At 45.4% G+C, this 12,411-nt stretch overlaps 1 protein-coding gene across 1 annotated transcript in view; it reads right to left on the bottom strand.

Annotated features, from left to right (window-relative positions):
- The window catches only part of T265_06839 (hypothetical protein), a gene marked incomplete at both ends in the record, with an annotated part of 33,894 nt that extends 22,169 nt beyond the window's left edge, over positions 1-11,725 (bottom strand). The window contains 2 exons of the mRNA XM_009172221.1: positions 8,029-8,407; positions 11,440-11,725. Of these exons, the coding sequence (XP_009170485.1) occupies positions 8,029-8,407; positions 11,440-11,665 (605 nt within the window). The remainder of the gene's footprint in view (positions 1-8,028; positions 8,408-11,439) is intronic.
- Between the last annotated feature and the right edge of the window lie 686 nt (positions 11,726-12,411).

Here is a 12,411-nt window from a genome sequence, read left to right as displayed (position 1 = left end):
CCCAATATTACTATATGGATCAGAAACCTGGCCGCTGCGCGCCGAGGACGTCAAAAGACTTTCAGTGTTTGACCATCGATGTCTCGGAGCATTGTCAATGCATAGCTCCTTTTCCAACCCCCCCTCCACTTGACAGCCCACTGTACCTATCCCCTCAAAACATCGGTGAACGAAACTGCGGCAGCTACAACCACTGTACGACGAGCACGCGGTTATTACAGCTGACAGTGATTTGCGTTTTTCGGTGTCACTGTCGAGTTATGTAGGCGAAAAACATTAGCTCAGGCTGTGTGTTACAGCCAAACGGTATCTTCGAGTGACGCGTAGTACCAGAACCTCCGGGGAGGCAAAACAAAGTCGGGGCTGGATTTCTGAACGTAAACATAACGTAAAACATAAATTCAAAAAATATACAAACTTCGACGATAGATACTTGTCCGCAACAAACGATCCACTTGGAATACAAAGGTACAGACCAAATGAGCAGTCTCCCACGTCACACGTGCATAAGGTTGGCCACAAATGGATAAATGACCTCAACGTTAAATGAATGAAGTGGCAGGAACAAAGACGCCAGTTCATTTGCACACACAAAAACACAAAGGTGGATCGGGGGTAGGGACAGAATAAATGTGGGGAATTTTAGATGTCAAAGTAATGGACGATATAATGCGATTGGAGCTACATATGCTCTTAAGTTTGTTTGCTCAGTTGGGTGATTTGATGCACACGTTTCACCAACACACAACGACGAGGCATCGGGAAACGGGGATAAACAAAGTGCATTTCTGAGCTAATTCGGTGTTTGACCAAACAACCTGGCAGGTTCAATGGAGGTTCATTTTCACCGAGACATTGTTTGCCCAACACCATGCTTGATAGAGGTGATCTCAGCTCCGAAATTTACTGCCAGGCAACAGCGTTGCGTGCTAGAGTAAAATGATCGAGAGAATTGTTCCCAGACACTCTGGAATAATCGGAAAATGTTTGCAAAAAAGCGATTGTTTTCTGACGTTCCTCGACGGATCAAACAATTCAAAAACGTGTTTCATGAGGATTCATTTCTGGAGGTATCAAACGCATCCCTCCTCGACATTAGCATCATGAGCATTCACAACAACGCCAGATAAGAACGATCCCGCACAACCATATCAATTTATTTAAGCCCTATACTATAATGGAAGAGAAAAAAGGGATAGGGGGGAACTAGGGCTAGTCTACCACACCCATCCGAGGTGCTTTCACTCCTAACACTCGGTCACGTGAAATCACAAAATGAGCGTCACTGACATCCGTTAGCCACCATATCCTGCAGTATAACCAGCCGGGCACAGGGTCACGTGGACCCCATTCTGACAGACGAACAGCATCAACAGCACCTAAACTTCTCGCAACATCGTTCATTCCCCTCTGCCATGTCAAATTTCATCCGCCCTTAGATTTCCTCCCCTCCGAAGTAGTAGAGGAAAACAAAGATCTTTTCGGCTGATGGTACATTAGCATGAGCACCACATGACTCAGCCAAATTAGCTTGCATCGCTGGATAGATCCTTCAAGTGAAATAGTATCTAGTTCACCAGCGACCAGCTTCCTTATTAGCTCATTCTAAATTTGCTGGTTTCAATTACAGCCAGCCACAGTTCTCAGGTATAAGTGGTCGAAGACCTGAAGAGGCCTCAGAACCTCTGCTTGAAGAGTCCAAGTCTCACAGCCATACAACAAAACAGCAGGCACTGTAGTCTAATGCACGCGTCCTTTGAGCTTATGGATATTCCTTTTTTGATACCACAAGTGACGAGAATTGGCAAAAGCAACGCTGGCCTTTGAAGTTTGTACACTGACTTCGTCTGTCACACTACCGTCATAGCTCACGCATCTTCTGAGATTTGTATACTGTTCTACAAAGTCCACCGTCGCTCTTTGAATACTTGAACGTGTGCTCAAAGGCTACTTTACGCAACATCCTTCGTTCCCCTCTGCCATGTCAAATTTCATTCGCCCTTATATTTCCTCCCCTCCGAAGTAGTAGAGGAAAACAAAGATCTTTTCGGCTGATGGTACATTAGCATGAGCACCACATGACTCAGCCAAATTAGCTTGCATCGCTGGATAGATCCTTCAAGTGAAATAGTATCTAGTTCACCAGCGACCAGCTTCCTTATTAGCTCATTCTAAATTTGCTGGTTTCAGTCGATTACAGCCACAGTTCTCAGGTATAAGTGGTCGAAGACCTGAAGAGGCCTCAGAACCTCTGCTTGAAGAGTCCAAGTCTCACAGCCATACAACAAAACAGCAGGCACTGTAGTCTAATGCACGCGTCCTTTGAGCTTATGGATATTCCTTTTTTGATACCACAAGTGACGAGAATTGGCAAAAGCAACGCTGGCCTTTGAAGTTTGTACACTGACTTCGTCTGTCACACTACCGTCATAGCTCACGCATCTTCTGAGATTTGTATACTGTTCTACAAAGTCCACCGTCGCTCTTTGAATACTTGAACGTATGCTCAAAGGCTACTTTACGTGGCACAAAGCAAATGCAGAAGAACGGATGACCTTGGTTAGTTCTTTTCAGCACAGATTGCGCTTCCTGCTCTATTGTAAAAAAAGGAGCAACACCCTCCGCATGTTCCAGGTCGGCAAGATTCTCGCCCGCAGGGACTTGAACACTAGGGCTTTTTGAGATCCTGCAGAGTTTTCACCACTTCATCAGTGACGAATTTATACAGCAGCTCAGTGACGCTTGAGGAAGAAAAGAAATTTGCTTAGTAAGCCCTTGGAGGTTCTAAGTTCATTGTCCGGAGCTCCATGCAAGTAGAGAATACTGCTGAGCTATTGCAATTGGTGAGCTGAATAGCTGTTGAGTCCCCAATCCAACGATTTAGGCGTTCTGCCCTTTTAGAGATGAGCTGACCGTTTTTGTCAAGTGACTTTTTGTTCTCTGGGTGTATTGAGCGCCTCAGTTGGAATGCGTGACGCACACTCCCATGGTCTCTCACTTTCCCAGCTCCTCAGTTCTGAACGCACCAAGCTTCCCAATCCAGACAGATGCTCTTTTTTATCCGACGTATGACAGCTCGTCGGGTTGCGTTGTGCTCTCGACCAGGAGGAATACGTGTCCGGGCTCCGAGATACTTTAGAGGGTTGCTCGATATTCGGCGCTTAGAACTGGTTGGTTACGGACAGCATCTTCAAAATGACCGCCGAATTAACCATCGATGTGGCATGGAATGGGTGGATAACGCATCCGTAAATCCTTCAGAACGGGCCTACGGAGATATCACTGGCAACCGTGTACGAAAGGGAAGAACGAATATATGGTAGAGGAATAAGGAAGAGGTCATCAGTTGTCTGCTGTATGCAGCGGGTAAGGCAACGCGGCTTATGGTACCACGCGATAGCTGATGTTGCATGAAACGACTGGTAACTGTGAAATTCACGGTTGTGCTTGGGTTCAGGGTACTGCCAGGGTACCCAAACCTAGACAGGAAGAAAATTAGAGTCCCCAATCAAGGCCTCCTGCTCAAGAGCTTAATTTCAGGGTAACGATTAGCGTAAGGCCGTCAGACCGACCTACAAAGTGGCCACACATTTTGCTACCCCCAACCTGGAGGACCAGGAGACGATGCTAATCGAGCCTTTAGGCAACCTGGAATGGTAGGTGTTCGCAGTATAGCTCAATAAATTATGGAGACACGAAAATCGTCACATCCCTATAAAGTTCAGTCCGTCCCTGAATATGCATGGCTTCACACACACACGACGTGAAAACATGGTCAGTAGAGAGTCTATGACCACGGTGCATCCGCCAACTGTAATTAATCTTGGTGCAATCAATCTTGCCGCCGCAACTCACGTGGAAGACCTCTCTATTCTTCTCGAGTTAATTTTTCATACTGCTATTAATCTGTACACACTGAGTCTCTGTGGTAATCTGCAGGCAAAAAGATAGTATACTGTAGTTACCACATAAGGTTCTTGAGCGGGATTGAAGGCCGATATGCACCAGTCGTGCAATATGTTTTCAATTTCCCAAATAAGAGGTTCATGAAGGCCATGATTAAACTCCTATTAAGTTTTCAAATAAGATCGTTCTAACTACTGGAATCAGAGTTTTCTAATCTTTTAGGCAGTCCCCTTTCGAATTCCAAAGACGAGTAATTGGGGATGACCTGTCATATTTGACCATCGGAAATAGATTGACCGATCCAGCTCTGGTCCTGGAAATGTTCCATTGGTTTGTCGATATAGCGGGACAACTGATTCATGGACGTACAGAAAGTTCACTTTCGCCCCCTTTGCAAGAATGGTCACTGCTGTGGGGGGAATGACTTTGGTGTCCCTCGGTGTTTCCTTGGGGATGGAGTACCCTAGTAGAATTTCGGCCAGAGGCTGAGGACGAGTGGTAACTTCTGGACAAGAAAAGTTCCTTCATTTCGCTAGCTCATCCCTTTGCGTTTTACGTCTCAGTGAACTCTCTCTCCTATCTGATGAGGAGTTAGGTGAAAGGGCTTGATGTTACCGCTGACCGTTTCATATTACCAATGAAATTTCTCCCTAATGTTTGTCAAGGTCGGGCATGCTTTGTTTGATGGGGGCTGTGAACTTCCAGAAATGACAACGGTAGCTTAGGGTGACCGACTACAAAGCATTGGAGGCAAGGTCAGCGGTAATTGGTAGCAACAGCTCGATCAAACTGAGTAGAGTTATCTCTCCAAAACGCATTTCTCGCCGATTTACGGTCGCTGAAGCGACCTTTAACGTAGTTCGTTGGGGATGGGGTTCAAGAACACTCTGCATAATTACGGTCAACGGGCGAACCTTTATCAAGAGAGATGGCTGGCCGCGGCACTCGCCCCATATCGGTAGACCCCTATGGGTCGTTCATGAAGCACACTGTACCATCTACAACCGGGTTGTAGATTGCTAGCTGAAGGGTCCTAATACCTGTGTTGCGCCAACGCTGTGGACCCGGGGGACGCTCAATTTCACATTTCGCCATGCCGGAATTAACTGCTGTGCGGAATCAACGAGAAACCGCAAAAAACTGATACATTGGCTCAATTTCACATTTCGCCATGCCGGAATCAACGAGAAACCGTAAAAAACTGATACATTATCAGATGAACGTCAAAGACAGTCTGAAATAATGAAAAGCGGAATTCCTGTGATGCTGAATGTTCTTTCGCTGTCATCCAAACCATACACGTCAGTGACTGCGGTACTGATACTTTCTACTGTGACGATCACGTTGTTCCACAGCTGCTGTTAAACAGGGGCCTTCAGTCAGTGGTATATGATTGTTCGCTATCTGCGACTCTATGAGCATTGATGATGATTTTGCGATAGACCTGGCACTGCCGGATTAACCTATCCAGGAGTCATCATGCGCGAAGAACAGTTCGTGTTTGACGCCTAGATCTAGACTTTGCTCGAACTCGGTGGTTACGATCGAGGGCTGCTGAGTGGAATGTTTTTGGCCCCCGACGGAAACTCAAACCTAGCTTCACAGCTGTTCTCGTCTTCGCTTGAGCACTTTGGGAGTATTTCAGCCTTCAAGATTCCTACGGGTTCCAAAAGAGCTATGTACCGAAAGGGTACGTAGCACAGTTTCTGCGCTTAAAAGCAAATCCTCATTTTATTTGCTTCTCACTAGCTCCACGCTGCTTTCCTATGTTATACTCGTTGAAAAAGGATATGCCATCAATGAATAAACTTTTACCAGAACTGCATTACTGTTTTGCCAATCAACCCAACGAACACCGCCCTACAATTCATGTTCAGCCGTACTGCTTGTCTATTTTTTTCACGTACATAGGTTATTCAAAATAAGCAACAAACGATTGAAACAGTGTATCCATAGCATGCTGATTTACATTAGGAATATCAAGGTCAGATTCCTGAAAGCAACCACTGAATGCCCAAAATCTACTGAGACCCTCAGCTCAGCTAGATGCTGACCAGACAGACAACGCCCCCTCAATATGCAGCGCGTCACAGCCTTTTATCAAACCCAGACCGCGTGCGCCAGCACTGGACCAAGTTCAGACAGGGTCCCTCCAATAAATCGCTTGAGACCGCTGTATTTTCGCACTTGCTTGTTCGGTGCATAGCTGTTGTGTTCCCTTCTGTGAGTCTTTTTTTCCGGCACTAGGCATTGGAACGGGTCAGCGGTAAGATACAACAGATTGGCAAATCAGCAGATATAACAAGGAATAATGAGGAATACTAAGACAAACATCCTAGAAAATCTCTACGTTAAATTTAAACCCATCCCTCATAAAAAGCAGTTTCTAGGGTCATGGGACGAGGGCAGTCTTCAGAAATGGTGCGTGCGAAAACTCTAAAACTGACTCATAGAATTGGCTGTCGAAAGCCAACCCTCGCTAGCTATAAATTATACGTGAAGATACTTTGGGTACCAAAGTACCTAGAGAGACGCTTCTGGCAACCGATGACATTCAGCAGGCATTAGAGAAAGCAGAAGTAGTAGTACACCGGAAGGGGAGGGAAAATGCCATCATGTGGTGGTCGTTGGCTTGTTCGCTGAGCTGGGCAATTTGATTGCAAACGTTTCATCATGCACAACCACCAACCCACCGCTACGCACAACTACGCACTGATGATGTCACCTCGATTGGTGATGAAACGTTTGCAATCAAATTGCCCAGCTCAGCGAACAAGCCAACGACCACCATCTACGATACCTGAGCTACCAACATTTTCCTCTATAGAATGCCACCATGTATTACAGAATAAAGAGGGTAACGTTCCTCGTAGAAGTTTAAATTCAGATCTCTAAATTCCTTAGAAGAACATTCAAACAAGAGAGATGTAGAGAGAAATAAAAAATGATCTGATGTTTAGATTCGAGTACTGAGTTTGCGCAACGACAAAGAAGAGGATGCACTAGCACCAAAGAACATGAATTTCTCGAAGACCAAAGTTCACTTTTCCAAATCAAACCTGACCCTAATGTATGAGATTCTATAGAGGAAAATGTTGGTAGCTCAGGTATCGTAGGTGGTGGTCGTTGGCTTGTTCGCTGAGCTGGGCAATTTGATTGCAAACGTTTCATCACCAATCGAGGTGACATCATCAGTGCGTTATTGTGGAGCGTAGTAGTGCGTAGCGTTGGGTTGGTGGTTGTGCACGATGAAACGTTTGCAATCAAATTGCCCAGCTCAGCGAACAAGCCAACGACCACCACCTACGATACCTGAGCTACCAACATTTTCCTCTATAGAATGCCATCATGTATTAAAGAATAAAGAGGGTAACGTTCCTCGTAGAAGTGCAAATTCAGATCTCTAAGTTCCTTAGAAGAACATTCAAACAGGAGGGATGTAGAGAGAACTAAAAAATGATCTGATGTTTAGATTCGAGTACTGAGTTTGCGCAACGACAAAGAAGAGGATGCACTAGCACCAAAGAACATGAATTTCTCGAAGACCAAAGTTCACTTTTCCAAATCAAACCTGACCCTAATGTATGAGATCGTAACGTCGCCAGCATATACGACTACACCAGCACTGTGCACATCGAGCACTCTTGATGAAAATGGACTCAATGTCTGACAGAAACACTCAAAAGCAATCGTGCAAAACTCCCCTACTTACCAACCAAATGAGTGTACCGGGTAGGCAACCACACTTGCACTAGAGTTAGCCTATTACGGGTAGAGTGCCATAAGCCGTGAATCCAATGTGAGCCGCGGGTTTCCATGATACGCCAAATTTTAATCCCGTATAGACCGACACTGCTGCTCGGTTTGCTTGTCACATCAAACCTAATTGGAGTTGGCTTACTCCTACAGGTTTTTTGGTTTTTCACAACTAACTTATTCTCGATATGGTCGGAAACAGCACTGGTTTAAAGAACTTAACTAGGTTAGTTGGTTAGTCAGTTAACTAAGAAATTAATTAATTGATTGACCACCCACTTTCGGTGTAAAAACCAAAGCAGCAGAGGTGAACGCTGAAGAAGCGCGACATAAAGAGGTGAGTTCAAAATGGAATAATATACTTACCGATCCTGATAGAAATTCCGGGACTGCACTGGAGGTGGGCAGGCTAGCTGAAACGGTGTATTGAATGTGTGTTTCTGGTGCACAGACCGTTCCACGATTCGCCCTCGGCGTACAACCAGGTATCCACTATCGCCCAAAGTAGCTGTGTAGATGCGGTGTTCGTTGCGTTGTAGCGAAATCACACACAGGGTCGCACTTCCGAGGATTGGTTCTTTGGAGGTTAAAACATCTTCGTAACTTTGTGCGATGAGCAGCCCCGGTTGGTTGGGACGAAATCGACCGGAACTGACAAGTCGTTCGCAGTTTTTCATAACTGCTCTGGAGAACCGACCGGGATCAACACCATAGGCTCGCCATCCTCCCACACCATCAGCAACACCTTCAATATTAAAACAAGTGATAGCGAGACATTGAAAGGTAGGTCTGGTGAATATGTGATCTAGTGAGCTCATTCGCCAAGAGGTTCGTACCAAGCTGATGTGCGGAACTATGAGCAGCCCGAAGCCAAGCAGTCATGTGATAAATCACAGTTAGGTCAAGCCCATACTGAGGTTGGACGTACTCATTGATCACAACTGAAAACATGGGGTACATTCCAGAGGCGTCACGGATGGCTATCACTCCTGCGTATAAAGAACCCTAATAAAAAAATAAGAAAGCATCCCAACCACTAAAAGGAAAATATGGAATAGAGTGACATCGACGGCTCCCAAGGCGTCACTCATGGTCTAAGAGGACTCGTGCTACAAACATGGGGTACATTCCAGAGGCGTCACGGATGGCTATCACTCCTGCGTATAAAGAACCCTAATAAAAAAATAAGAAAGCATCCCAACCACTAAAAGGAAAATATGGAATAGAGTGACATCGACGGCTCCCAAGGCGTCACTCATGGTCTAAGAGGAAATGCTCGTGCTACTGGCTGAAGCTACTGAAGCTACTGTCCATGGAGCGGTGGTGTACGGTTGGTCACTCTCGGTTCGTTGGTCGGGATACCCATCTCCTATCAGAAAAAACTCGCTGCTGTTCCCGCAAATCCGAAGCATCAGTCCACAACATCTGAATTCTGAACAGTAACGATAATATAGTGCATCATATTTTATCATTTTCCGTCCTGGCAAGGTTATCACACATTTCTCGTTCCCCTACACCACTGCTTCCTTTTTATGGGGGAACTTATGCCTAGGCTCATTCCATCTACTTCCTCTATCCTCTTCAGGCTGTTGTTCAACCATTTATCAATATTTCTAGCTTCGAAGTATCCCCTCTTCAAAGTAAACAATATTTCTGTTGCATTCTTGGTTACCTGATGATAGTGGCACTATTCAAGTTTCCTCCACAGCGAACTTCAACTGCGAACACACCTTACAGTCAGACCCCATCGACAAACTCTGCATTCCATTTCTAACTTTCTCGTCGCACACACACGCAGCGGGCCACGAGGCAGAACTTCTTCGATAACCAAATCTTCAGCTCAGAATGTCTATTCCGGACGGCGACGATGACACATTACAAGCCTCGGACTGCGCTCGAACCACCTAGCCTCATCACGTTCAGATGACTCATTTTGGTCACGGTTAAATAACCGGTTTTTATTCAACTTTCACCGGTCTTCACACGTCTCCATCTGACCATGTTTTTGACGCCACTAAGCCAAACTAAGCGAGAATTTGTTGACTCCTATACCTGAGATTGTTGTATCACCAATGATCTAGCGACTTTCGCTGCGAAACTTACTCTAATAACCGAATGGGCCAAATTATGCCTCAAATTACAAACCGATCAAGCCCTTATTCTCGGAAAGGTTTAATCATGCGTGGCTCCTCACCTCGTTCGGGTTGTGTTGCTGCAGTCACCACTAACAAACCTAAAAACGCTTTAGTCCCAAACCGACCAGCTGTTCAACAAATCTGCAGGAATTCAGTAGCTGTGGAACCATCCAAAAACAGTTAGTGGGAATTCAAGTTCTCCCTTCTGTCTTCCCATTGCTGACCATAAAGGATCCCACTACTCATGGCTCTGAGATTTCGAGATATCTTTCCAACAGATTGCCTCAAATTCCACAATTTCAACCTCGAGTTGCGCTTCAGTCTAGCTTATCCACACTAATTCCCGTTACCCACCATTTCAACTAGGACGGTTAGCCAATCCTCAACGTCGATGAGCAATTCAAACTCCTCTGGTGTGAAACGTACCCCCCTATTCTCTTTCATGTTAGCCTGTGAAATCCCTCATTTAACTCTCATTCCTGGACGTGGTAGTTGATTGTATCCGAACACCCACCCCTCCATAGCTATCATCCTTATATCTCCAAAAGAAACGTACCCCCTATTCTCTTTCATGTTAGCCTGTGAAATCCCTCATTTAACTCTCATTCCTGGACGTGGTAGTTGATTGTATCCGAACACCCACCCCTCCATCGCTATCATCCTTATTATCTCCAAAGCTGTGGATATAACAATGGTAGACCACACCTACGTGATCTGGAAGGCAACAACCAGCTGAGAGACCATCGATCTGACGTTCGACTCACGCAATTGTTCGGTCAACCGATGCCCCTGTATTCACTTGTATCACGTCTCAGTTTCCCCTTGCCGAGAAGTTGTTTTCATATGTTCCCCCACGATTGCTTTATTTTGGAATTTGTTTCCACTTTTTGTCTTTCCACCATTTTATGGTCTTCATACTTCCAAGACTACAATTGATGTTCATTTGTCTACAATGCCCTAATTTTCAACAACTGCACCTTATTGATATTCTGTCTACATCTACGTATCAGACGCTCCACTTGTTGCATACTTTTAACCAACATACATCACTTGCATACGTGGTTTTTGACGATAGGTCCTCCAGCCCCTAGCAAACTACCTTTGTGAGCAATAAGCAATAATAATTAATTTTATCAAAAATGAATCCCATCAATGGTTTCGTAAACGACAAGCTCGTTTAGTTTTCGATCCACCAATTTTGTTGTGGGGTTATTGCCAAGGTTTGCCTGGGAAGTTCAATCATGGAGCCTAAAGAATTAAGCACTAATGCCATGTAGTGGAAACTAAGGAATAAGGTATCGAAGTAGAAGTCATACAGCCATTAGATCAAATTTTCCGGTCTGGGTTACTAGCATGCAGATAAAGTTAACCGACCGACGGGATTCTACCATGGTTCAAAAGCTAAACAAACTAAAAAAAACATCATTAAGTCAAAACCTCACCACATCCAGTGACTTAAGGTCACACTAACCACAAATGCAGAACTGGCGAACAAAGGAAACGGAACGCTTGAGCTCAGCATCTACAATTCAGTGTCGGATCTAGAAGGATATGGATTTATATTTAACGGAAAGGTCAGTAAGAAGTGCCAAAGGAGAATCACATAATACGTATGCACGTTTATGTCATGATATAGACTCACCAAGGACATAAGAAGTGTTGGTGCGCGAGATAAAGCAGGCATCATCTCCATACACCCACTGGGAAGGAAGACTGGTCAGACAATTGGGGTGCTTGTTATCATAGCCAGCCACCGAGGTGAGAAGGGAAAGACGCGCCATACCTCTGACACTCGACCCATTGTGAATCCCGACAGCCTGAGCGAGTGGCCGTAGTAAAAGACGCAAATGGGATAAAAAGATGCTCATGAGATACGTTAGCGTTCAGGAGGGGGTCCGCTCAGCGGTAAATAGCACGTGAGTCCCGGCTAAAATGAAGAGAGGACAGGCACAACAATAGGACTTACATGTGAAAACCACTTCTCTCACTCAACCCTATCTTACGATCGACTAACCACGCTCCTGAGCTTATGGCTGGCTGACAAGTGAACCGACTTATCGGGAAAATGTCACTCAAGTGTGTGCGAACCTGGCATGTGAGCTGCTTGTGAACAATACGGTATGGAGCATACAAGTCTTACATCCGCTGATTCGCTAGTCTCTTGCATATGAGTGCTGACCCCGCTCCACTGCCTAGTACCGGAAGAAGACTCACCGAAGCGAACACAACAGCTTTATTGCGAACAAACGAGTGCGCGAGGGTGAGTGTGAAAATGCAACGGCCTTAAGCTACTTATTGGAGGGACACTGAACTTAGTTCAATGCTGATTCCCGCTGTCTGGGTTTGATACAAGGCTGTGAAACGCTGCACATTGAGCGGGCGTTGTCTGTCTGGTTAGCATCTAGCGGAACCGAGGGTCTCAAAAGATTTCGGAGATTCAGTGGATGATTTCAGGAATCTGACCTTCCTGATACCTCCTCCTCTTGATCGTTCAACGTGGATCAGGTTGGAAAAGTTCCAACAGTTTTCTAGCGCGACCGATACGACGTCTCGGTTGCAGCAATGGATCTGTCTCTGGCGGTACATATGAAGTAGTGGCCATAGGCGCTGATCA

Source organism: Opisthorchis viverrini (assembly GCF_000715545.1).
Source record: "Opisthorchis viverrini unplaced genomic scaffold opera_v5_148, whole genome shotgun sequence".
Lineage (NCBI taxonomy): Eukaryota > Metazoa > Platyhelminthes > Trematoda > Opisthorchiida > Opisthorchiidae > Opisthorchis > Opisthorchis viverrini.
The sequence above is the reverse complement of the archived record's forward strand: the minus strand, read 5'-3'. Positions and strand labels throughout refer to the sequence as shown.